At 41.6% G+C, this 26,161-nt stretch overlaps 1 protein-coding gene across 9 annotated transcripts in view; it reads right to left on the reverse strand.

The window, feature by feature from the left end:
• Nucleotides 1-904: 904 nt before the first annotated feature.
• The window catches only part of LOC124218815 (inactive dipeptidyl peptidase 10), a 39,836-nt gene continuing 14,579 nt past the window's right edge, over nt 905-26,161 (reverse strand). Inside the window, exons 1-14 of one of the 9 annotated variants that reach the window (XM_046625652.2) lie at nt 21,918-22,285; nt 21,773-21,841; nt 11,980-12,202; nt 8,040-8,146; nt 7,596-7,794; nt 7,042-7,116; nt 5,538-5,590; nt 4,585-5,130; nt 3,985-4,303; nt 3,736-3,914; nt 3,436-3,658; nt 2,762-3,206; nt 2,127-2,332; nt 905-1,686 (exon numbers count right to left, since the gene is read on the reverse strand). In XM_046625652.2, the coding sequence (XP_046481608.1) occupies nt 1,585-1,686; nt 2,127-2,332; nt 2,762-3,206; nt 3,436-3,658; nt 3,736-3,914; nt 3,985-4,303; nt 4,585-5,130; nt 5,538-5,590; nt 7,042-7,116; nt 7,596-7,794; nt 8,040-8,146; nt 11,980-12,081 (2,556 nt within the window). In that variant the 5' untranslated portion in view covers nt 12,082-12,202; nt 21,773-21,841; nt 21,918-22,285 and the 3' untranslated portion in view covers nt 905-1,584. Of the gene's footprint in view, nt 1,687-2,126; nt 2,333-2,761; nt 3,207-3,435; nt 3,659-3,735; nt 3,915-3,984; nt 4,304-4,584; nt 5,131-5,537; nt 5,591-7,041; nt 7,117-7,595; nt 7,795-8,039; nt 8,147-8,351; nt 8,597-10,035; nt 10,264-11,979; nt 12,203-21,772; nt 22,286-26,161 lie in introns of those variants that run through there. The other 8 variants (XM_046625650.2, XM_046625653.2, XM_046625648.2 and 5 more) reach the window with 8 other exon arrangements.

A 26,161-nucleotide genomic window follows, 5' to 3' on the forward strand; every position in this document is an offset into this window, starting at 1 on the left:
AAACCGTTTTTCATAGCGTGATAATTCTCAAAATTGTATACAGGGTATCCCAAGTTTCGGAGACGGAAAAACTAGCAGTAAAAAAAAAAAGAAGAATCAGCAGAAATAACGGAAATTAGAACACAAGTGTCGAGAAAAAAAAATCATGACAAGTTACACGAGTGTGAAAATTGTAAAACTAAACGAAGAAACTGAAATCAAACGAACGGATGCAGTCAAAGGTTTATATAAAGTTTAAAATAATATAAATCTTACATTCACGTGTAAGTTCGTTTTCTTCTTCGAAAAGATGAATTTAGGGAAAATAAAAATAAGAATTTACAGGTACCCTGTATGTATTTATATATATGTATATACTACGCATATATATACATGCGTAGTATACACGTATACAAAAACATATAGATATTATGCGTATTGTTTTAATATTAATTATTTTTTGTCTTGTGTTTTTTTTTTTTTTTTTTCATGTTGTTTTCCCGTTGTTTTTTTACAATTATTTATACAATATGCATTAAACCCTACGTGGAATTTTTATTACAATAATAATAATATATAACATTACTGTACATATACAGACTATGTAGGCGCGAAGCTATACAACACAGTTTTTCTTATATTATACCTACATAATGATAATACTAATAATAATAGTAATAATAATAACAGTAATCATAACGATAATGACCAGGTAGAGGAGCTGAGGATTTTTAATTTTTATACGAAGGTAAAATTGACGACGCCGACCGATGAGAAATTTTTCCTTGTTTTAAACTTCATCTTTCTTTGCTACCTGCCTTGTTTTTTCCTGTTGCTTCGCTTAAAATTCAGACGTATATTATACATGTCGGGGATAATTGTGAGCTGCGGGAAAAGGATGGGGCAGAAATGTCGATTCAGTGAATAACAGCTTTCAAGTTTAATAATTACATGTAAGGTATATCTATATAATACGAATGCCGATTCGGCCTTACAGATATTATACAAACCCGTATATACATATATATATAGATATATACAATTTAATGTATATATGTACGTATATACGAATTGCCATACTATAATGTGCCTCGAGGATACAAATAATGTGAAATGGAAATATTCGCAATTTTATCATATAATAATTTGTTATCTCGTAAGAACAATCTAATGAATTATTTATCATGTATAGAGTGGTTAAATCGATCCTTAAGATCGTTCATTTTAATATTCACTCGCAAATTTATATTTCCTATTCTCTTCCGTTCAACAACTAGTTTAATTTCCGGGGAATTTACCATTATGAATGAAAATCGTCGACGGGTCGTGGAGGGTCGATAGTTTAGTGCCGGAGCGGGAGAGATAGAAAGAGAGAAAGAATGGAAAAAGTATTTTTTTTAAAAAAGAAAGAAATATTTTCTCTCTCACTTATTTTTTCTTTTTGTCGTTGCTCCATTCGCAGCTGTATAGATATATATATACATACATGTATATGCTAACTATTAGCCTCCGGGTATTTGGCTAATACAGCTCTATGACTTAGGTAGATAGGTAGGCCTTTTCTTCGTACGCCACCGTGGTAAAGAGGGAAATTAACCTCAGGCACTAGGAGGGCTCGAGGGTGAGGCACTCGGCGAGAAAGTCCTCCATGGAACGGTAGGCGTGCTCGATTACTCCAGTCAACTCGTGATCCTCGTCCGCGTAACTCTGAAATTCACGTCTGATGATGAAGCATTTGAAAAAGAAAAATACGAAGAGAATGAAATCGCAGGAAAGAAGCTAGACAAAAATCTAACCTTGTATGGTAAAGCCGCAAGGACAATGCCAAGCAAATATCCAGACCACGAAGAATTTGAATAAAATTATTTTGAACACGGGGAGCGGCGTGAAAATTACTGTCACCGGCGTGAAAAGAATGAACAAAAATGCGAAGATGGTGAAACGAAGAAGATAAACCTGAACCGTGCCCTGCTGATAACGTTTTTCGTCGCAAAATCTCCTGTGTATATGTAAATCGTTTAGTAAAATTGCATACAATATTTTCAGAAACACTTGTGCGACGATTTTTGCGGGATTTGAGGAGGGGGGAATTTCAGCCGTATGTAAGGCACTGTAAAAAGATAGAAAACAGCAGAAAGTTCGCTCACCTGATACCTGAAGATCACTCCAGCCTCTGCCAAAGCTTTAGCAAATGCAACGCCGTGTGTGTAAGGAGCAGTGAGGTCAGCCAAACCATGGAGAAGGTAGAGACTGTGACTCGGGACCAGTCGGGCCCTCTGAGTGAGATCAGCCTCGACGTAACCTTTGTAATTTTCGGAAGGTGCGCCAAGGACTCGTTCCGTAAAGGCGGAATCTGAAAAGAACCGGAATCAGTGGTCCACCAGTATTATTTATTGATGAACAGAGTGCAACGCTTATCCAAACACGAAACCGAGTAAGTTTATGCTAAACAGGAATTTTCCTGTGGTTCTTCATTGACAATACAAGTTAAAACAAGCTACAAACTATGGAAACCCAGTGTGGTTGATTTCCAAGTTACAAAAACTCGATCTAGGGTGAATTGAGAGATGTTTTATGTTAATAGACAGGGTAAAACTATTTTTCAAGCGTGGACATGAGTCAGTTCAAGGTGAGGAATATTTTTCCTAATGTTCATCACTGTCAATTTATATGAAACAGAGATGAGAACTGTGAAATTTGCGTGCGATCGACTCGAACGTTTCATGCTCTTTATTTCACCGTTATTGAGGAGCGGAGCGCTGTCTTCAGGCTATGAACTCACTGTAGTAGAGCCAGTCGGCTATAGGGCTGACCGCGACTCCGCATTTGAACACGTTTTGCTGGCTACCAAGGACCATGGCAGTGACATATCCGCCATAACCCCAGCCCCAGACTCCGACTCTGGTCTCATCGAGGTACTTGAAGGTGTCGAGAAGGTGCCTGAGGACGGTGAGCTGGTCCTGAACCTCAACGCCACCGATCCTCCTGAATAAAGCTCGCTTTCCTTGACCCCTGGCACCTCGGACATCGAGTCTAACGTAGACCACGTCGTTGTGGCTGGACATGTACGTCCCCCAGTCTATACCGAACCTATCGGTCACTGCCTCGCTACCTGGTCGACCATTCACTTCCACCAACACAGGAAATGCTGCGTCCCGAAGCTCCTCTCGCCATGATGGAGGCAGCAGCAACTGGACCTGCGCTTTCCAGCCTTGGGGAAGTGGGATCTGAACAGAGAAAGAAGGATTAGTTATTTTCAACCGCCACATGAAGGATGATGGATAAATTTTGTCATTCGAGATTGATCAGTGAATGTTGAGCAACAACAGTGCATGCTCGTTTCTTGCGGAATTGAATCATCGCAAACTCTTCAGAGATTGAGATTAGTATTCGAAACGCGCTTAGAACCAATTGTGAACAACTGGTTATCTGATTAGTAACGGACGCACGACTAACCTCGAAACTCTTACGTGTTGGCAGTGCGAGTTGTGATAGCTTATCTGCCCGTTGTACCCTGGTGTCGTAAAGCACCCTGACCATTTTGTGGGTTATGACCGAGTGAACACCGGCCAATGGAAGCCCGGGACCCTCGCAGTGCAGGACGTAAAACCCCTGGCCACCGCTCTCTGAGAATGGGCTAACGGAGCCTCCGAAGTGTGTGCAGTTGGTGTAGTAAAGTCTGATAAAACGAGAAATGAGGTTAATAGACTGAGCAAAATGACGAAGACAAACTTTTCTAGGTCTTCCTTGACTAACCTACTGCTCCACAAAACACCACCGAGATCGCATGTTACGCAAAGCGGTTCCAGCCGCCTCGGTTCTTCCGTTGTCGGGTCCTGAACAACGTAAAGATGCCTCTGACCTGGCCGCCGCTCACGCGTTCCCAAGTAGTAGACAAGATGAGCCTGAGTGTCCCAGGCAAGGATTTTGCTGACCTGAAATAATTTGCATGGGTGAGAATTTGAGGATTCGGCGCGAGGCAAAGCCGTGTAACCCCATACGCACCTCGTAACGGCCGTGGGATATAACGGCTATCCTCTGCTGGGTCAGAGTCACGTGTTTAATGTGTGTGAAGTGTTCCTGACTACCCTCCTGGACAGCGGCTAGAAGCAGGAAGCTGTCACCATCCGGGGCGAAAACCGGATGTGGTTGGGCGTCTAACCACTGCCCTTCCGGCGCTCGCTCTGAGTGCGTCTCCTCGCAGTTCCAACTCGGTGCATGACATCCCGACACTACTGAGAGATTCTGGGATCGCGTCATCCACACCACAGATATTTGCGTCGCGTCGTTCCCGACCCAGCCAGCCGATATAAGGTAGTATTCCCTGAAATTTATAGTGATGCTTGACAAAGTGAAAAGAAGAAAGGTGAAAGTGCCTCAAGAACGTGCCCTTGACCCTCTCAAATTGGTGAAACAATTTTCAAGATAAGGAAATGTCATTTGTTTTGTAGTAATTCCTCGACTATAGGGTTTTGGACTCGTGCGAAACTGTTTGGAAATCCTGAAAAGTATCCTGAAAATTGACGATTGACCTGTTCCACTCATAAATGGTACCTCTTGAACGAATTTTATCAACTTCAACTTCATCATCACCCTAATGCTTACTGTCCGTCAAAGATCGGCGGAGGTTTCAGCCTCGTTCTGGCGACTGTGGTGTTGGTACCGTTCATGGCAGTTGCGTTGGCGAGGTCGACGAGCCAGAGGTCGACTTCAGGATTGGGCGATCCAGGCGTGGGGTATCGGACAGACCTCGAGGGGGGGAAAGTCCTTTGTCTGGACGACGAGAGGGGGCCAGCGTCAGCACCGTCCTGACCAACGGGAGTTCCAAACCAGGGAAATTGGAAGGCCGATACCCTGGTATCGTTGAACGATGCGAAGAGGATGTGGGACCCACTCGGACTCGGCCAGACGACTTCTGACCTCGGCAGCACCTCCTCCTGGTAGAGCCAGTCCGGAACTCCGTTGTAAACAACACCGGGTATCCCAGTGTCCGTCAGACGCGTGTCCTCGCCCGCCGATGGCGTCGCTCTTAAGTATATGTCGTTGTCCGATATCATCAACAATGATGTCGTGTTACCGAGCCAAGCCGCAAACTGCAACCTCGTTTGCTGCACTCTTGGCGACGTGTTGAGACGTAAAGGCGTGTGGTGGCTGGAGCGACAGATTAAAAAGTCAAGGTCGGTGTATTGCACTTCAAGATATTCTTAATCAGGAAGTGATGAGAAGAAATCACCTTCGTAAAAAATATTTTCGTTAATATAAAGGTTGAAGAAGAATAACATAAAGATGTTCAGACTTTCCATGAATAAAATAAAATTAATACCATAGAAAGTGTTGAAAATGGTAGGGAAAATGAGGAAGAAGTAGAACACAATATTAACGAATGGTGTGTGTTGGGAAAATGGAGAAGAATAATGATACCACGAAAAAAAAGTTGAAAAAACTGACGAAAAAGTATGGAGTAGTTATCTTCGAGAAAACTCGACTGAATTGAACATGGTATTGAAAAGTGTGGTGAAAAGTAAACCTATAGATTTCATTATCGCTGAGTTACTCACTCGTTGGTAACGTCGTAAACGGTGTAATGTGCGGTGAAGCTGTGTCGAAAGACCTGCGGGACCGGAAAAAAAAATCAGTCAAGAAAGAAAAGCAAGGCTGGGTAGTGAAAAGACGGCATTAGTCCAAACAAACCTAGGTGGGTATAACCAAATTCGGGATAAATATGTTCATGCCCTATTTCGCCGAATGATCTGAATTATCTTTATAATTCTCCATAATATTTCTTTGAATTCCGTCCATTATATGAATACCCATACCTACGACTGTGCCTCTATGTAACACATCATCAACATCTGTTTACTCGGGAACGGAGGTCACGTTATCTAAAGATACGTGGTTATATATACCTACTACTATACTTCGCCCCCGAGTCAATGGCCAACAAATTAATCGAACACTTTGGAAGGAAAACAAACTCTCATTCTTTCTATGTCTCCCCTCCTCGTTTTCTGTCTCTTTATAAGTAGTCAACCCTTCCGATAGCTCAGGGTGTAGATTTTCAACTCTATCATTTATAAATCAAGCGAAAACCAGAAGGGAAAAACACTTCTTCGGTTCACTTTTTTAAATAACGTATTGCTGAAGCTCATGTTACGATAATCACAAATTTCCGCGATACTGTGTTTCATATATTTATTTCTAACTGTTCTGCGTAGGTATATTATACACGTATTTCATACAGTATATGCATTATAGGTATGTACATTGTACATCTATACGCTGAGAGGTTGATGAGTATTCTTTCCCGCTCGCGTGATCAGAAGCTGTTAGAAGAAGCGGGCAATCAATTTTTCGGGTGCCAGAATTCAGCAGCAGCCGAGGAATAGAGAGAAAGAGGGAGAAAGAGAGAGAAGATTTGAGGGGTATTAGTTTCTAAAAATATAGGATTCAAAGTTTCGCTTTTAATTAGCGCGGAACCGCCTAACTTTTTCTACCGGCCAGAAAGAGAGAGAGAGGGAGAGTGAGAGAAAGAGAGAGAGAGAGAGAGAGAGAGAGAGAGAGAGAGAGAGAGAGAGAGAGAGAGAGAGAGAGAGAGAGAGAGAGAGAAAATCCGATAAACAAAACTGAAAAAGCAAACCGAGCTGGAGGAAAAAAAGGAAGATGAATGGGAATAATAAAAAAGTGAGTAAAAATTAGCCACCCGCGGTATAGGCAGAGTGCCTACCGCGGGTTATCGGTGGTAGGAGAGGGGAACTAACGCGAAACTTTTCTCAAACTATTACATAACCTGAGCCCCGTATATAGAGTATATGTATTTATCACGGTCGATTGAACGTGGTACCTACCCACCTCCCAGCTCGGATGGGTGTACGGGCACGAGGCCCGTTTAATATATTGCAGAAGCCTGCAGTCGTTGTTATATATGGTTAGAAAGATAGATTAGCGCATATGCGCAATGCTAGATGAAGTGGGATATATTAATTATCCAGGCCCCCTTCCCCGTTGTTCTAAAATTAATACCGATAAAGATAGTGCGATTTTTACCGTCATTTACGTACTCACCGGTTTGACATTGTGTTTGAACAGCACATAACGAAGGTCAGAGCTGCACTGGTAGCCTTGAACATTGAGCTGCCTCTGGAATTGGTCAAGATAGAATGCAAATCGGATAATATCAGTGTAGTCCTGGTGGGGCAGCGGATGGGTGAGGGAGTTGGTTTAATTTATACTCGCAAAGCTCCGCAGCAGCAATCACGAGAAAAGGTTATTCTGGATATTGCGACTATTTGACTTTTCTTTTCGATTTTACTTCCTTACCGAAATAGATGTACATATAATGTACATGGGTGTGTATTTGTGCGTCTACCGAAAAGCGCACCGAGGTGCGGAGTGGACTGGAGCGGTGCCGAGGGCGCCGCACCCCGGTGATCACCGCGCGGATCGATGATGCTCCGCGAGTTTGAGCTGGCCCTGGTATAAGGTCCTCAGCATATGGAATAGCGTGTTGGCACGTGGCGTGAGTTCTCGGTTTTTTGGTCACTTCAAACCTTTCAGACATGCGCGTGTATCCGGACATATACCGAACAACCGCGTGTATAAACCCTAACCTAACTTACGAGGGTGTGATTCGAGACCAATAGTGACACGGAGTTGTTTGAGGTGTCCAGAAGCGCCAGGGAACCGTCGTCCGCTTGGAAGACAAACTTGTCGTGCGACAACCAGGCTGGCGGTAGACGGTGTGGCGTCAAATCACCGCGCAGGCACTCTTCTAGTGTCAAACGCTTCCCGCTCCAGTAAAGAAGTTCGTCAACGTACCTAGTTTGTATAAAAAAAGTCAATTAGACCACCGCGGAGTGACGAGAGTTTGGAATTGGTTATCGGGAGTCTTGATTCTTCCGCCAAAGCCTCTGGCAATGGTCTTCCAAGTCCAACGAACACTCTCTTCACACTGTGGCTTCGGAAAAACTGAGACAACTGATCAATCTGAAGCATGATCGAACGCGCGATTCAACATCACCTTGGTGCTTTCTACATAAGGAATGACGAGCTATTTGGCTTACCCGAGGAGATAAATGGCGGTTACGATGCCTGCTATGACGAAGCCGATAACCAGCAGAGAGAAAACGATGCTCCTCCAGTTGTGCCCGCCCTCGGCGTAAGTCAGGTCCTGAAACATGGTCAGATTCCTAGAGGAAGAAAAAGGCGTAACATCTTCACCCCGGAACTGTCCGGCATTGGACGGTCCACGAGGAGCTCAAGATCGAGTTAAAGCTTTGCTAGGCATCGAGCATGCAGATATAGAACGAAAACAACGCGGAGTTCTTCCAACGTGAGTGAAATACTCCCGCCAAAATCAAATCACGAATTATTACCACCATCCTAGTAAAAGTTTTCGCAAGGTGCAGACATCCTAAGAACTCGTTCCATGCATGTTCCGTGCTCGTGTCGAACGTGGTATGTACTTTGGTGAATTTAGTTTGCCAGCAATTTTCCCATTGTGTCAGGTTTAAATATTGTTCATTCACTTTGGTGATCAGACGATGGATGAAAACTAACTTTAACAAGTCAATTGAAAAGCGACAGTGTTCACGGTATGATAGAAGCGAATGTTGGTGTAAAACTGACGATAGTGGTCGATGGGTACATCTGGAGATACTCTACAATGAGCTTCGGTGGTGGGAAAGAGTGCGAAACGCGATACGGTAAAAAGGTTTTTTATTTTTTATATTCTGCTCTACGAAGTAACTGACGGGTGTTGTACATATTGTTTTCTTATTCCTAATCTCGTTGCTCTAATTTTTGCTATTTATTATTATTATACGTATATATTTTTTCCCTGTATTAGCGTCATGCGAAATCTTTGATTGACGCGAATTGTAAACCTCACTACTCGGTCGTTAAATTAAAAAATAAAACGTTTTTACGATAGCCACAGTGTACGCGGTTGATAGAGTCAGCTCTGGTGCTGTTCTGCAACGATGTTTATTCAGCGAGGTGTATACGTTGAATAGTTCTAAAAATATTGTCAGACGCCTTGACGGTTGAAGTCGAATTCTTTATTTCAAGGCTCCAACGAAACCGTTCTAGCTATTATCGTCAGGTCTAGAAAAATAATGTCAATTACTAGCAGTCCGCAGATTGGCAGAGTAAAATATATTAGCATCGAATCTCACCCTCGTCGTATATGTGATTGATGCTCATGAGTCGACAAGAAGGAAACAAACCAAAATCGAAGAATGAGACAAAAAATCAAGAACGAAATTAAGAAAAACGTTCAAGTTCACTGATGAAGATCTGGCATGCCGCATTTCTTGTGGCACACGCTGAAATCATATCTACGTGTTTTACTTCTCAAGACTCATCTTTTACACGAATATATATATATATATATATATATATATGTATCTCCAGATATATATATATATATATATATATATATATATATATAGACACACGTGCATACACAGACCGTGCCTTGAACCTTGAACCGAAGTTATAAATTGACAAATGATTGACTTCCTCTGGAAGTAACGATCTCTGATTGGCCAGCATCAGGCGCGGTAATCGTTTTCCAACGACTTGTTTATCACCCTTTAAATATTGCACCCTCCTTCAACCTCTTTTTTTAAATTTATTTTCCACTTCTCCTATACTACCAGTGTTTTCTCCTCATGATATTCTTATTATATTTCTTTTTCTATTCTTCCAGTTCTTATAAAATGCCACTGTTCTTAATTTCCTTTATTGTAAAATAAAAGTTCACTCCCACTTTTTGATTATACAAAAAAAATTTTAAACTAAAACTTATCGTCGCTCACAAACTTGATTTTGGTGACAAAATGAAGTACTTTTTTTTCTCTTGTTAATTATAATCAGATTGTGACAGAAATATATACAAAGCTGGGTGGATTGACACCTCCAGTTGGAAACCGTACAGTGCAAGGTCACGTCTGACAAACTAAACACAAATGCGCAACCTTCTCTAGAATACTGACTGAGGACAATCGAAATCAGAGAAGGTGAATTGATATTTACAAAAATCAGCCTCTTACCTACCCAGTTGCAGACGGCGTTGCAAAAGGCCATTTTGCAAGCCAAAGACAGATATGAATATAGAGTGACTTCTGAAGTGTGGAGATGATATTTTGTTTGGATTTCCAAAGAAAAAAGGAAAACTTGTTCACCCTCACTTTGGCAATCGAGGACGCGATTCTGTCAGTCTGGTCTGTGACTACGCTGTGGTCTACAGCTAAGCTGGACTGGTGTTTATTTCCTCGTCCCACCCTCGAGAATGGGAGTGTAGGAGGTGGAGGAGAAGGAGAAGTAGGAGGAGGCTGTTGCTATCAGGTGGTAATCGAGTTACGAATTTACGTCGTGTGCCTGCGAGGAACTCTACTACGACTAGATCCACCAGGAAACCTAGTCTGCACCAGTCTACTATCCCTGGAATAGATTTGCGCCACGTTAGAATAATGAATTATACCAGTAAGGAGAATTAGAGAGTGACAACCGGCCGTGAACTTGCTCGAATTACCGTGAGAAGGATCAAAACGTGAGGCGAAGAAGAGCCGTGATATTTATTACTTTTCGTCAATTGCTCTCGAGGATCGTTAAGGTTTTAGACTCCAAAAGACTCCGCAACTCTGCCGCAAAATGCAGGATCTCAAGCCCCAGCCTCGGGATGATCGTTCGAAACAGTTATAAACGAGGTATTGGCTACACTCTTCGTTCAAAAGACTCCCTTTATATTCTCAGGACGATTTTGACGACCGACACTTTCTTTTTCTTCTATTCACTCGACGCTCGGTCTCACCGCGACGCAAACCCTCGCAACCAAAAGCCCCACGCTATGGTTTATCCGCAGTGTCGTTCGCCAGTATCGATTCCGTGCATTAGACCAGCGCGAGGACGGATTTGCCTCAGTCTCACGCTCTCTTCCCTGCATACCATCTTGACAACCTTTTGTTTAACGTTCGACGCAATCATTGATTTACAATTTAATTTGCTTTCCCGTGTTCCAGTCAGGCATATCTGTATCGTATTTTAATCCGCAGACCTGTATTATTGACAACCATCGTCATTGAACATTATTCGTATCAAATTTTTCGGTGGTTCATCGTTTTTTGCTTCCTTATTTTTCTCATTCAATCCTTTTAAATCCATAGCCAATGTGGTAGAAGTTTAATTAGTAATCAGTAATATCTTCGGTAGATTTCGGAAACTTTCTAAAACTTCACTTCACTTCACTTAAAATCATCATCATTTAAGTTCGTTTTCTTCCGTATCATCATTTTCTTTCATCCGTTTGAATCCGCTGAGAATGATCAGCGAACAGTGAAGTTCTCTCAGTCCTTGTACAATTTTGTTGAAACAGCTGTTCTTTCTTTTTTTATTTGTCATCTCTTTTTTGCATCGTTTTCTACTCGATCTTCTACGACTTACATGCAAGTTCACAGAGTACTAATCAGTAATCATTAACAATTTTCGATTGCTTTGAAAACGTTAGTAAATCAGTGTTTCTTCGGGTTCTTCATATTCGTTCTCATCTTAGTTTGTTGGTTTTTTTCTGTAATAATTTGAATCTTCTTGAAACGAAGTGAAATCCACCACGGTGCTACTCAGATAAGTCCTTCAACCGGGTTTTCAAGACCAAGTGAATCAGTTCAAGGTTTTTCATCTTCGTCATCGTGATCGTAATTTTACTGCTCCTGAACTTATTGTCAAATGAGCGATTCAGTGAGCGATCGTGTGAGTGATTCGTCTTGATTAGATAGAGACACATACATACACCGAGGCACATACACGGGCAATTAGTGTCAAACAGTGCTTGGATACGGTGAGTGGGAGGTGCGAGCATGCCCTGATGGATGTGTAGGTAATATCTGTGAGTGCGTGAACCGGGATTTACTGAATATACGAAACACTGACGACCGAACGAGCGGACGAACGAACGAATATAACGACGAAACATCGAGAAGAGAAAAGCCGGCGATTGATTACCTCTTTTACCTGGGCAGACTTTGACCGGGGATCGGCGACCTGGACGGTCTCGTCGGGAGGTAGCCGCCAGGAGTTCCTCTCGACGTTGACGCTGGCGTTCATAGCGTCTGCCTCATTCAGCTACGAGCCACCTTCGTTCAGGGCTCGCGTTATCGGCTCCCCAGGGTAACCCCTGGGCCACTCCTGGGGCCGACGGGAAGCTCTCCGATCCACAGCTCTGCACCTTGAACCAAAACGAGACAAACGGTTTTCACATATGGATAGTGGATACTTTTCGCCTCCTTCGTCAATCGCAAGGAGAGTACCCGAAGCGTACCTCACTGATTTTCTTCATTCTGTGACATTTCGTAGAGCATCAAGAAACATTACACACGGCTGTTTTCAACGTGCCAATCCAGCCGTTCAAGGTGCAAAAACCACCCCAAAATTCGATTCTTACGATTTCTCGATAAATACGTAAAATGCATGGATAAAATCAATTTGACAATATTCACTACCATGAGATGATAATATGGGTGCTGTTTTCGTCCCCAGGGGTTGCATTTATTTTTTTTGCAAACCTTAGGGGTGGTTTTTACCCCTTGAACAGCCTTATTAGCAAGTAGGAAAAAATACGTGTCCAATGGTTTCTGATGTACTATAACGTATTAGAGAATGATGAATTCTGTGAAGCATGTATCGGGTATGACTTTCTCTGTAGCTTCCAATCCTCGTAATGGTTATTCGAGGTAAGTGGGAATACATCTATCTACCATTGTATAGATTTTCTCCCGGAATTAGTCCGGGCCTACAGAAACTGTATATAACTTATAATACTCGCAGCCTGCAGAGGCTTGAGACTTGCTCCAGAAATCCAGGGCTCTATACTTTCTCTGTCTCTCTTTCTCTCGCAGTTACGTCTAGATGCCCCGAGTTTTGTACCCAGAAGTATGAAACGCTTGAAAAACATTTATCGAGTTTTCTCGTTTCTACTCTGTTTTCATTTGTTTTAATTTTTACCTTTGGACAGAGATGAAGAGAAAGAGAGAGAGAGAGAGAGAGAGAGAGAGAGAGAGAGAGAGAGAGAGAGAGAGAGAGAGAGAGAGAGAGAGAGAGAGAGAGAGAGAGAGAGAGAGAGAGAGAGAGAGAGAGAGAGATAAGGCACTCTTGTGACAAAATGTTGCTGTTCACTGTTGGCGAAACAATATGAGATGAGAAAATAATTGAAATTCCAGTTAGTCTACACAGTTGCGACTTGTGTTATGTGCGTACACCCACACCGTAAACATAAAATAAAAGTGTCACGACACGTGGTCATAAAAAAATCCCTCTTCCATTCTCGAATGCGACCATATAATGTCTGCGTATACGCATCGCAGTACCTACGATATCTGATGATATTGAGAAAACCCTACGTCCCTTTGGTTATATATCCCTATATAGCATCTCCGCATCGTAAAGTGTGTACAAGCTACAGTATGAATTTTATACATGTATACATGAGCGTACACTGACGTGAAGTGTTTTGTGGTTAGAATTTTTTAATACACAGCCTCGTGCGTTGAACACGTACGCGAAATGAAGAAAATTCAGACCAAATTTGGGTTCCAGTGGTATCATTGATTATCGTAATTTTCTATTACGCATCTGCGTCAGCCAATGGCGAGTGATTTTATGTGGTTTTAAGTGTCGGTTCACCGAGTGATTTCAAGCGATTTCGTGTCGATCTATATTAATGTGAATCAGAAGGGGCGCTCAGTGATTTCACAAAGCAAATAGCGGCCCTTCGTTCCCAATAACGACTACATGTGCAAGGAAAAATAAATATAAAAACAAAAACAAAACTAAGGAAAATACTGAATACCTCCCTGATGGAAAAATAAGAAGAAGAAGAAGGAAATGTTTTTATTCGCTTATTACCCGTCTAAGGGAATGCTTGTTATAGTCTTTTTGGACGTAGGATTCGTCGGTTAAAATCAGTTTTATAGTTCCAAGCCGACCATTGATTGGCCTTTAAAAAACTCCGTGGGGATCTTTTACGATGATAAACAGGGCGAGCAAAATTTTTCTTTAAACTTGTTCCACGTATAATATCATCAATTTTCTATCGCCCACGTTATTCATACTCATATTTACATCCGCGTGGTTCGGATTTTCTCCTCCTCCCAACCCCTCCCTCCCACGCCACGCTCTTTGAACTAAAGCACATCCGCAGTGTAACACTGTATAAGGCAAGCATGCGGAAGTAGCCGGTAAAATTTACTTTCGCGTGTGAGTCTTCGGGGGATGAGCTTCGATAATGAAGATTGATTTGGATGCGGCATATTCGTCGTCGTTGTAGCTCTCGTGACAGGAAAGTAAGAGGAAGCGGAAGAAAAAGGAGTACATGAAGTAGCGGGAAAATTCTCCAGACGGTATAAACCGAAGTGCAAGTTCCGTATCCTATCTATCTACATTGCCAATCGATTCTTCATTATTGGACGCTGCATTAGCAATGCCGCATCTATAATTTGCAGAAGATATTTATACATTTATATATGTACATAAGTTCATGTTGTACATAAGTACCAATGTACTACTTAGACACAATCTGGTGATGAGAAAACAATCGGCATCGACATATTATCTGAAATAACAAATCCATGGACGGTGAGTGGTTAATTTTTTTGGTATAGTTTCGTAAGTCAAGTTGTTTCACCGCTGTTTACAATTTGTTATTGTTATTGTGATTTATTATACGAGGAAACATTGTAAGTACTTACAGTGTGCATTCTATTATTAGTGATTTCTCTGTGTCTTATTAAAAAAAATATAAACAATAGAATTGAAACAAAAGAAAAAAAAAAAAATGCGCCAAGAAATCGGTTTACGTAAAATAGGTGTGTATGTATGTCCTATACGTATTACATAATATGTTTTGCCCCCACATCGTTGAGCATAGATTACGTAGTTATACATATGTAGACGCTCGCTTAACCTAAAACAACAAAATATTCTCGCGTAGACAAAACAAATTCCCCTTTCCCCCACGTATATATCACTCTTCTCTTCGGTTTTTCTTTAAATCTATCCCGTTCTCTTTTTCCACCCATTTTTCACGCGTTTTATCTTTCCCGTTATCACACATTGGTAAGTTGGTATACATGTCTTGTATTTATGTAAACGCGATGTCGAGAAAATGAAGAAAGAAGGAAATAGTATGATGAAAAAGAAAAAAAAAACAGAAAAACACTGCGAAAGAATGATCAAAACTGAAATTCTGTTCTTATACGATACATGTACAAGAATATCTATGCTTACACATTTTCTCTTTTCTTGCACGAGTGAAGTATATTAAAAAAATCAAAGAAAAACATGCGCTGCATGCAGATGGAAAACGGGTCAAAAGTGAACCCTGGGATTAAATGGTCCTTCGACAAAAAAAAAAAGTTGTAAACCGTAAATGACACGTGCATAAAAGGTGTACGATTCCTTCAGAGAGGGTGAGGACTGTTTTGCCCCAGGTTACCATTCTTTTCCAGGGATCCCATTTTGTTCTAGGATCCTATTTTGCCGCAGGTGCCCGTTTTTCCTCACGACGCTATCCCCCCATCCTCCGAATATTCTGTAATACCGTGCCTATTATTTTCAAAAGTTTGATTCGAAGTACGTACGGGAACATGCTAGATATTGCTTTTACAAGCGCATGATCAACCCGATGTTAAACTTTGACGAATTGGGAACCTGATGGGGGGTAGGTTATATTATCCATACACCTCGCAGGGGTCCTGAGGGGGAGGTGCCTGGGATTTGCGGCGTGTAGCCGATGCAGCGGCGACGGCGTCAGCATATTATAATATACATATACTTCGTACATACACATATGTATGTATATAACTGTTCCCTCCACTGCCCGTGACGTCAGAGGTTCGAGGCGTGTTACGTCAGCGGCAGTGCGGCAGACCGGGTGGGCGGCCGTATAACAAGAGTTGGGAAGGGGATGAAAGCTGCGGGATGGGGGCGAACAACTGGAACGGAGATAAAAGGCGGACGGGAGGCAGTCGCATTCGGTTCGGCAACCGCCGCCAATTTTTCGGCCCGGCGCTATGCACGTTACATGCATATTTTGCCAACATTGCAAAACACTTATAAATATAAAGAACATCAGATTGCACATGACATGTAGTACGTACAGTGAAAACCAAAAAATTAAATAAGGTAAAAGAGATTTTTGAAATTTATAAGAATCTTCCTGAAGTCCAATTCTTGAGTATCCGTTTCATTTTTCTGTATATATATATTCTCTGGGGAGGGGGGATTGCGGATTAGTTAAGATCTCTCAATCTAGTTGACTTCGATTCTTCTTTGTATCTGTAGATCAAGTTTTTCGGCCAGATTTTTCTTTTTGTTTCCTCGACTGTTTCGGTTCTTTCCTGTCTTTCCACCCTCCATCCACCCCTGTATATGTATGTGGGTGCTCCGGAGGATCAAGAAAGACGCGAAAGCGACAGACAGCACGGCGTTTCTTACCCCGTGTGGCATAAATCAATATAGGAATAACCTATGTATACACAAATACACAGACCGACGACACCAGCCTCCCCTCGCTGTCTGCAGTCTTACGAAGTGAATTAAACAAACTCCGCACGAGCTTTTCGAGTTTTTACCTCGCCCTCGTTTTTCTTCCTGTTTCTCCTCCTGCGCTTTTTCACTTGCTAGTTACTTCATTTCTGCGCTTTTGCGCTTCTAGTGCGCTTATTTGCATTAATTTTTTGCTGTTATGATTATTTCACTGTGTTTTCAGCGTTTATCCAAACTTTTATAAAAACGTACAATATGTATGTATGCATTATTATTTTAGATTGCACTTCTTTTCACTTGTATTTTTAGTCGAAGAATTAATAAAGTTCGAAAATAATTTCCAAATGTCGAGACAGTGATAAGCAAAAAATAAAAAAATTCGGTAACAAATTGGAACACGATATCGAAAAATAGCATGAATCACGCTTGAGATGGTTAGAGTTGGACGACGGAGGAGTTAGCATGGAATGCTCCATAAATGCTCATAAGAAAGTTTCCTTAACTACAGCATTATACGTACTGCCCGGGGGTATTTATATTCTCCTTGAAAACACAACTCGCCAAGACAGTGCAAAGACAGCTTCTTCCCGAATTTCTCTCTCTCTCTCTCTCTCTCTCCATTTCTCCTGTATATTTAACGTTGAAACACTACTTAGATGTTATAACTGCAACCAGAGAGACTTTATCCTGTTTCAGGTCTCACTTGCCGCTGCTACTGCATCCTTATTTCACACGTTGAAAAAGGGAGATAAAGAGGAAGAGGAAAAAGAGAAGACGGAGCAAAGTATGTGGGTGTCTATAATATATATATATATATTTACACTCTACAATCTAGTCTAGTCATGTAGTTCGCAGGATCGTTATACCAAACAAGATCGTCGTACTCTGATATCCGATCGTTACTTCGGATTGTTTTCCTCCATCTAGTTCTCCGAGTTATACACAAAACACACCTACACCTTGGCGGTTGGTTATACGTGTAACTAGTGACTGCAGCATCTGCTACGGTGCTACAGGTCCAATGGCCCGATACTTCACTCTCAGTGTTTTCCCAAGCTGTGCAAGTCCATCAACGATATATCACGATGTTCGCTTCGAGGACAGGTTCAACACTCTATCAGTGTATATCTGCGCGGTGCATCGTCTCGGTCATCACTTATTCATGGGTGAACTTTAACGATGACAGCATTGGTAGACGTTAGTTGAGGAGGGAGGTCTTCCAGTCGTAAAGAATTCACCGTCGTAAAGGGTGACACTCCTGAAGATCATTCTGATAGGGTGAATTCGTTCCGAATCACCTCTTCGATGGTAAATAAATTGGTAGGTTTGTTTTACTCTTTCAGCAACGCGTGCAGCCGAGAGATTGATCATATTTAAATTAAAATGAGTTCGCGTGATGTTACTGAACGTTATTTGACAACGAATTCGATCAAAGAATTGAAGTCATCGACCAACAGGAGCTTACATGTTATTTCGTTCTCCGATCACCGAGTGCTCAGGAGCACGATGAATTCTGACCAAAATGCCAAATGCGCTTTATCCTCTCACCCAGGCATAGAGATGAGCCAACAAAAGTATGACGGGTATGAAGAAAGCCTGTTTAAAAATACACGCGAATCATATGGTGACAGAAGCAGGGTGTACACAATTTCAGAGTGGCATAACGACGTCCTGGTGTGACTTCCGGGTTAAAATAAGGTTTGAGCGTGGTCCCGTTTGGGTCGGGCCCGAATTAATTACGGTGGCTTATGCCGGGGTGACGAACGTTGCTTCCATTTCGTGTCACGCAACGCGATATATGTACGAACAGTTCCGTGTCTCGAAACAAGGATAGTGCTGCTCCAGCCTTGCTTAGGCATGTGTGATGGTAAAACTGCAGGAAACACAGCCAGAAGGACTGGCTAACAGGTACCTAACTTAACTTCTGCAGTATTGTGTATCACGTAGGCAGAGAGTCGACACTTGCATCGGACGTTCTGCCTTCCACTGCATGCATGAACTGTAACAATGACGTTAAGTTGTGAACACTGCATCGGGCTGTTTATGCCACCGCCTCTTCTCCTTCCTCAGAGGCTTGCGCCTCTACCGGAGAACAAGGCACTGAATTCTTGCGCGTTAGCCTGCTCTTGTTCCCCATTCTCCGTCTTTTCCATTCCACGGTTTCCCTCCGGTCCGCATCCTCATCTTTTTGGAAGAGATTCTTCCCGGTACGGTGCTGCAGCGGTGAGCCTCAAAGCCTTAGATACGTGCGAATTCCGCGCTTGGCAGTAGGAGGGAAAACTTTCTCCGCATGCCCAACAATACCTACCCATGCCTATAACGTGCTTGATGCTTAGAGCGCTCGGGACTGTCTTGTTTGTTCTCCACGCTATTGTTTCAAATTTCCATCTCTCAATCTCTCTCTGTTTCCCTTTCCAGTTTTCGCCATCCACCAGCCACCCCTCACCCGGCTATTGTTCCGGAATTGAGCAACTTTCGAGGATGGCTCGTGAAATGAGAAGCTTACTGCTGGTGACCGAGTATGAGAAACCACTATGGAAGTATCTCATAGTCCGCAACTGACGTAATGTTACAAACACTTCTTACGCAGAAATTGAAAAGAACTTGACGAAGTCGCACCATATTGCAGATAAGTTCAATGCTTAACGTTGTCTTGAATGGTGAGAAATTGGTAAACGCCATATGCAAGAGAAGCGAACCTTCGCCAATCGATCTCACGTCGCGAAGGCAAGCGATGATTACAGTTCACATGTTCATTCGAGTGCCTCTCGACGGTTCTAAGTCGAAATAGAGCGAATGGCCATAAAGCTGCCATAACAAGTTGGTTCAAACGGTCACTTGAACCATCAGAATCTGACCACTTGTGTTTTACGTCGATTCCACTTAGCTGCCGCATTTTCGAGTGGATTTCGCAATTTCAAGTCTGGAATTTCAATCCCATTTGCCGGGGTTGTGCGTGGTGCATTTCGTCTGAGTTGAATCTGCAGCCTGTACGGAATCTTGGTAAACTTTCAGGCTTGGTGGCTTTGCAGATAGCCTCTGTATATCTACGTCTAACTTTACCAAAACCAAATTTGCAGTGCCTTCGAGGTGTTCGTCACCGCCTTGAGCTATCAGCTTATACTACGCTATTCGTACATGCAGAAAGAGTTAACGCTGTCAAACTTTTTCAGGTCACTATTTAAGCATTGATGCAAAGATATACGTGCAGACAATATACTTTGACAATGATTACGTTGATAATAGTAATAAGGAAAGTAATGACGAGTAAGGGGTCATTAGCCGCGTCATTTCACCATCTTGAGAATTAAGAGAGACAAGCTCAAGTCCCTGGTGGTGCATACTACATTGCCAGATGAGATGGCGCGTTAAATACGAGGATGAGAGTGAGGATGAGGATGAAGAGGTGGAGGAACATGCTTCTCTCAAGCAGAGAGTCTCGTCTATAGCAACGTCCATAAATTATTCTCTCTGTATGCCGTGTATCGTTTTACAACGTGAACATTTCCAACCGTGATAGATAATCTCGATGTTTCTCTGAAAGTTTGGAAATTTTTCACTAATTCAAATATTCATCACATGATTATACGGTGCTCTTATTTCTCATTTGGTTTTTAGTTCTCGTCTGAAAATTCTAATCCAACAAATGTAGGAATATCTTACATCGCCTTGACAATAGTCAAAACACTTTTAAAACAAAAGAATATCATCGCAATTGTAACAGAAAAAGAATGCACGAAGTGGATAAAAAATACCCAACAGCTTAAACGGATATGGTTCAGGTTTTTAAGGGGTGATAAAATTGACAAGGGTGGTTTTGGTGTCGGGGTTTGAAATTGACTCAACCTGATTTCGTTCCTCAGGTACGTACAATATAGGTAGATTATATACATTTATATATACGCAGACATAATAAAGTGGCGGTACGACGGCGAAATTTGGTGACTGTGAAGATGAACGATGACACTGCAGGGACGCACCTTAGTCGGCTACACACATACACATACATATTATATAATTTAACGTGTACGTGTTTATACCTATATACATATATAGAGCTTGAGCGCGCCAGCCATATCTGACGTATCATTAATTATCAGTCTCTTCAAACCTGCTGACTAAACTGTGTATATACAAAGGTATATATATGTATATATATGACATGTGTGTGTGTGTGTGTGTGTGTGTGTGCATAAATTAATGTGTACGCGTCTACGTGTGTGTGTATGTATACATATTATATACGTGCATAGGTATATCGTATATCTATATATGTGTAGGTATATGTGAAACACACGTAAACTACTTAAGTGGGGTTGTATAGTACTTTTCACTCGGGGCGGCGAATTAATAACGATGAGCCTGTAGAGTGTGCAGAAAGGCGGGGAAAAAAATTGAAAAAATTAACGTAGAGAAAAAAAAAAAAAAAAAATGAAACAAAAGAGAAAACATCGCGTTGCTTGAATAGTGATTGAGTGAATAATTGAGTTCAAAGGTAAATGCGCGTTCAGAAGCAAATTTTGAGGCAAAGAAAAATTCATCGTGAATAATAAAGAATTAAGTGCGATGTGACATGTGTGCGTACGATTTATACTAAGGAATATATGTTATATGTATATATTGTATATATAATGTATGGTGTGTAGGAAAACATGGAGCAAATACTGGATGGTCAGGGTTGAAAACGTTGGTTGAATTAGCATGGAATGCTCTATACAGTCCGTCGTGTGTATTTATAGCGTATAGACATGCGTTTAATATTCATGTGAACCAGGGAGGTGCAAAGCTGATCTATTTGCACGTGGCTACTATCCTATTACGTGATCGGTTTTTTGTGCGTCGTTAAATTATTTTTTTTCACACGTTTTTTGTATCATTTTCTCGTACGCATATTAACAAATTCACAGAGGAAGAGATTTTTTTGACTGGAAATATACACAAAATTGAATAGACGTGTCACTAACAAAAACTTTGAGAACATAGAAAAACAAAAACGTGAGAAAAATCAAAATTATCAAAAAATCATTCATATTTCTCCCATACGAATTACCGTGAGCAAGCAAAAGTCGCAAAAATGAAAATTACAAAGTTGAGAAAACGGAAAAAGCTCTTGTCAACGAGAGAATGAAAGGAGCTGAGAAACTCTAGAAGAATTAAGTTGTCATCGTTGCCTTAGTTGATTATTCTTCTCTAGAAACAATCGCGGGTGCGTTTTTATTTTTTTTCGTGTTCTTTTTTTTTCTATTTTACTCACCATTTCTTCTAGATTGTTCTTCAAAAAAACCTCTTCTTCTTTTCTCACGGTAATTTATCATTTAAGCGGCTGTGAGTTAGAGAAATTTGTAAAGAAAAATTTTCTCCAGCGTAATTTATGTATATCTACCCTTCACAAAGTCAACCTTTTTCTTCTTTATCCTTGCTTCTTATTCTTCTTACTCTTCTATCTTAGGAATAACAAAAGTCCTGTACGTTGCAAGCCTCACTTGAGCTTGAACTTAATTTCGTCCATTTTTCGGCACATTTTTATCGAAATTATCAAACTCCGTTTTAAATAATTCTTTTTCGTCTTATCCGCTAAATTCAAATTCTGTTACTCTATCATTTATGCACTCGCGGGTTGATCAGTAGTAGATGAGATGGTTATTCTTGGATGGAAATGCCGATATCCGCGTGAATTTTATGTGAACCTTTGCAAACTGCAAACGACGCTCTTAAAAGAGACGAGAATCTCGACGGTCTCGGTCTCCGTTTTGTACTGTCGTCGTCTCCGTTCGGTCAGAAGCATCTCCTCCGCCTGTTTTTATTTTTTTCCTAGTTTTCGAGTCAACTCTATCCACGTGCTGGTCAGCTGGCCACGTGTCAGACATTAACGGCATCCGTGAAATATGGAAAAAGAAGAGTAAAAAAAAAGGAGATAGAGAGGTCAGTTTTCGAAATTCATTGCGAAATTAAGTGTCAAAATAGACGGGCGTGAATACGCACCAAATATTATTCAATATAGCTATAGAAACGCTTGGAATAAGAGCCGAGGGGCGACAACGGCCAAAAATAACCGAAACGGTCACCAACCACAACGACGTGCATCTTCAAAGACCTTCTCGGATTATTATAACCTCTATTTTGCTCTCGTATCTGGGCGGCAACGTGTTTTCACAGCCAGAAAAATTATCACGCGAAAAATATTTTTGAACACCGTGTTTTTACGATCCAGACGATAAATGCTCATTCAGAAAAGTGAAGAAAATAGATTTTAATCGTCGATCACGATTTTTCGCTTACCCATAGATTTGAAATGTCCGTTTTCTTTTTTCAAAACCTCGTCGTTCAATTTTTATCTCACGGTATGAATTGAATAGCCCAAATCCGAACGAACGTGAGAAAACTTAGATACATACTCCAAAGGTACGTAAAAATCACCTGGCTGGTTTGCCAAATAAATTTCTACGGCAATGCAGTATTTATATTTGTGTCCAGAACGAGTCTGGTTGAGAATAATAAAAATAGCTAGCAGAGGCGAAAGATAAAATGCATACATCAAATAAAAGTTTGATATTAAAATTGGGAAAGATCGATTCAGGTTTTCACCCCGCTGAAAATTGATACTGGAAAAAATATCATTTTCCTTTGCGCCGATGCCTTACGAAATATTTTAATTTTTGAAGTTGTATGCGAGCCCAAAGCCAAGGTCAGGTTAAAGTTCCGATTCTGGTGGGATTGAGAACTCGGTTAATTGGTTAATCCATTTCCCGTTGTACACAGAATAATTGATATTGCAAAAATCGGAGCGTTCAGTGAAGAAATTAACTTCACGCTCATTTGAATAAAATCGAAACAATGTCGAAACGATAAAAATTGCGAGGTGATTTAATAGACGTAAAATTATTATATTTGGCGAATTAGAGTAGTTGGAATTTAACTTACGAATTAAAGAAGGAAACGGCAAACGGACCTGTTTCGTCACCGCTCGAGAAGGGCGACGATGGATATGGTTTCAGCTTTATTAGCACGGTTTATTAGCCTACTTGAATGCTTGTAGAGCTCGTCGTTCCTGCAGTGCAGATGGTATGTACGGTGCGCAGAACGGTAGAAAGAGGTTGTATAACGCTTTCCGTAACGACTCTGGCACGATTAAAGAAACACCGTTACTCAAATTTCCCTAAGGCTTCAAGTGTCGGACGACTATATCCTGCAGTTTCTCCGTACAGTGAGAAGATAAAGAAAGCTGAGAAGACTGACAAAATTTAAAGCCTGTAGAGGTTCCTGATCGTCACTCGATCAGAGCAGGATCTTCTGGATTAAGACATTTTTTAAATATTTCCTTTTATTGGTGCCTGAAAATCAAACCTTAGCCTGCAGTTTCATAAAAGCCATCGTCAGGAAAGCTGAAAATTTGAGATGCTCTTAAAGAAAACATTCTCACCTTAAGGATACTCAAAATGGAAATTAAACTGTATAGTGCGTGATTTAAAATGCTAGAATATAGCTAAAGAAAGGCAGACTGGAAGCTAGTTTCTGGTCACTCAGTAGCTATGGTACACCTTTATTTCTGTTAGTATCTGAAAACCAAACGGAGCGCTCTAGTTTCGCTTAGAAAAAAAGGAGGTCGTGAAAAATTTGTTACAAATTCAAAAATTCATGCAAGTGTCCTTTAATGTCAAGCTTTTACTACGGATGTCTGTTTTCTTTTGTATCTAAACACTAAACAGTGCCATACACCCTCATAAGAGAAATACCAGGTAAGCTGAAAAAGCGAAGAAAAGTTGACTTGAAAGTAAGATCATTCCTCGATGACGACATCCATTCAAGACACTTAAAAAATAAAAGCAACTGTGTGGTTCCTCAGCAAAAATGTAGTTAAAAGAAAGTAGACTGGAAATCTGCGACTACAGTCAATCGGTAGCCACGGTAGACTTTCGTTTCTATTAGTTTCCGACATTGAACTGTGCGATGTAGTTTCGAAAAGGAATGACCAGCAAAGCTGGAAACCAAAAGAAGTCCAAAATTGAAGGTCAGATGTCTCTCCATGAGATCATTTCATTGTCATTAATCTTCAGGATACTCAGAAAAGAAATGCAAAATCAACCATATGGTTCCTAAGTGGAGATGCTATAACCTGGAAGCTAGTGTGTGGTTAATCAGTAGCTTTCGTATACTTTCGTTACCACTATTACCTAGAACCCAAATGGTGCGATGCAGTTTTCTCTAGGGGGATGCCGGAAATTCCAGGAAAATCAGAGCCATGGCAGAAGCCGGTGTCATTCCTACTGACCGAACGGATCAGAGATCGATGGCCGAACGCGTGTGAGGATAACCCTCGTGGGCAATCGCTTAACCGAGTAACCTTGGTGTAGTGAGGGGGAAGGGCAGGGCGGAATGGAGAGACTCGGAAGAGGGAGAGAGTGAGCCAAATGGGTAGGGGGGGGGGGGGGGGGGGGGGGAAGGAAGAAGGAGAGACAGAACGAGAATACTGGAAAGCGGAATAAGGGGAGAACGCTGGAGAAGGGAGAAGTACCTACTCCCGGTGTTACTCCCGGTGAGCTTTTTTCCCGTTTATACCTTACCCAGGTGAGGGTTGCGGTTCCCATGGTTACCAGGCTCTGGCCTCCCGGATCCTAGGTCAGGGCCAGCCCCGTCGCGGCCGGCAAACAGGTGTACGATACTCTGATACTCGGCCTCTCCATCGTTTCTACAACTCTAAACTTGTGTCGATACGATGACTTATTCATTGTGGAAAAACTACCCCCATCTGCACTTCAGCACTTCATTGTATTTCTCTTGAAAGGTCGCAGAAACCCATTGGAAAAAAACACCATGCACAATAGCCTGTGTAATAATGTGTTATCCAAGGTATTTATATTCCAGAAAAAAGTTGGGTATCCTTTACAATTTTGTAATTCTTATTACGATGAAATTTCAGCTCGCAAGTCAATTGTGAAACAAAGCCCTTCGAACCACAATTCTGAAGTGAAACAACCCACGAGGCTCTGAATATTGTCGATCTGTTATCCATGGTGTGCGTATTCCAGAAAAAAATCACGAATCATTTTAAATTTTGTAACTTGTATTATGATGTAATTCGAGCTCTCCAACCAGTCATGGAAGAAATCTCTCTGAACCAAGCTTCCGAAAAGGAAGAAATTGCGAAAATTATTCACACTGTTAAAGTTTGCTCATGCATAGAATCGTCAGCAAAGTTTCCGAGCCATCATATTTACTTCATTCAGTATTTACACATATAATTACAAAGTGTAATAACGAATTAAACAAAAAAACGAACGCACTGTTCCATGTTCAAGATTTTCCTCTCAGTGAGTTTGGAGAACTTCGGATCATGATACCGAGGAAAATTCCATCCAAGGATTTCGTTGATGCACCGGATGAAGGCGTCGCGATTATGCCTCAAGGGTTGAATAATTGGGAATCAAAGGCCGCGAACGTCTTACATATCCGCTTTAACACTTAGATAGAGGGAGAGAGATAAAGAGGGAGAGAGAAAGGCTCGCACCACCTCTCGTAGGTCTAGCAAGCTCGTCGGGGACCGCTGCCGGTAGCTTTAACCTACCTACCTACCCGAGACGCGTGGTGCGTTTGGGATCGATAGCGAAGCTACTACCCCACGCAGTCTCTGCTCTCGAACCACGGG

This window comes from Neodiprion pinetum, chromosome 5 (assembly GCF_021155775.2).
Source record: "Neodiprion pinetum isolate iyNeoPine1 chromosome 5, iyNeoPine1.2, whole genome shotgun sequence".
NCBI classification, from domain to species: Eukaryota; Metazoa; Arthropoda; class Insecta; order Hymenoptera; family Diprionidae; genus Neodiprion; species Neodiprion pinetum.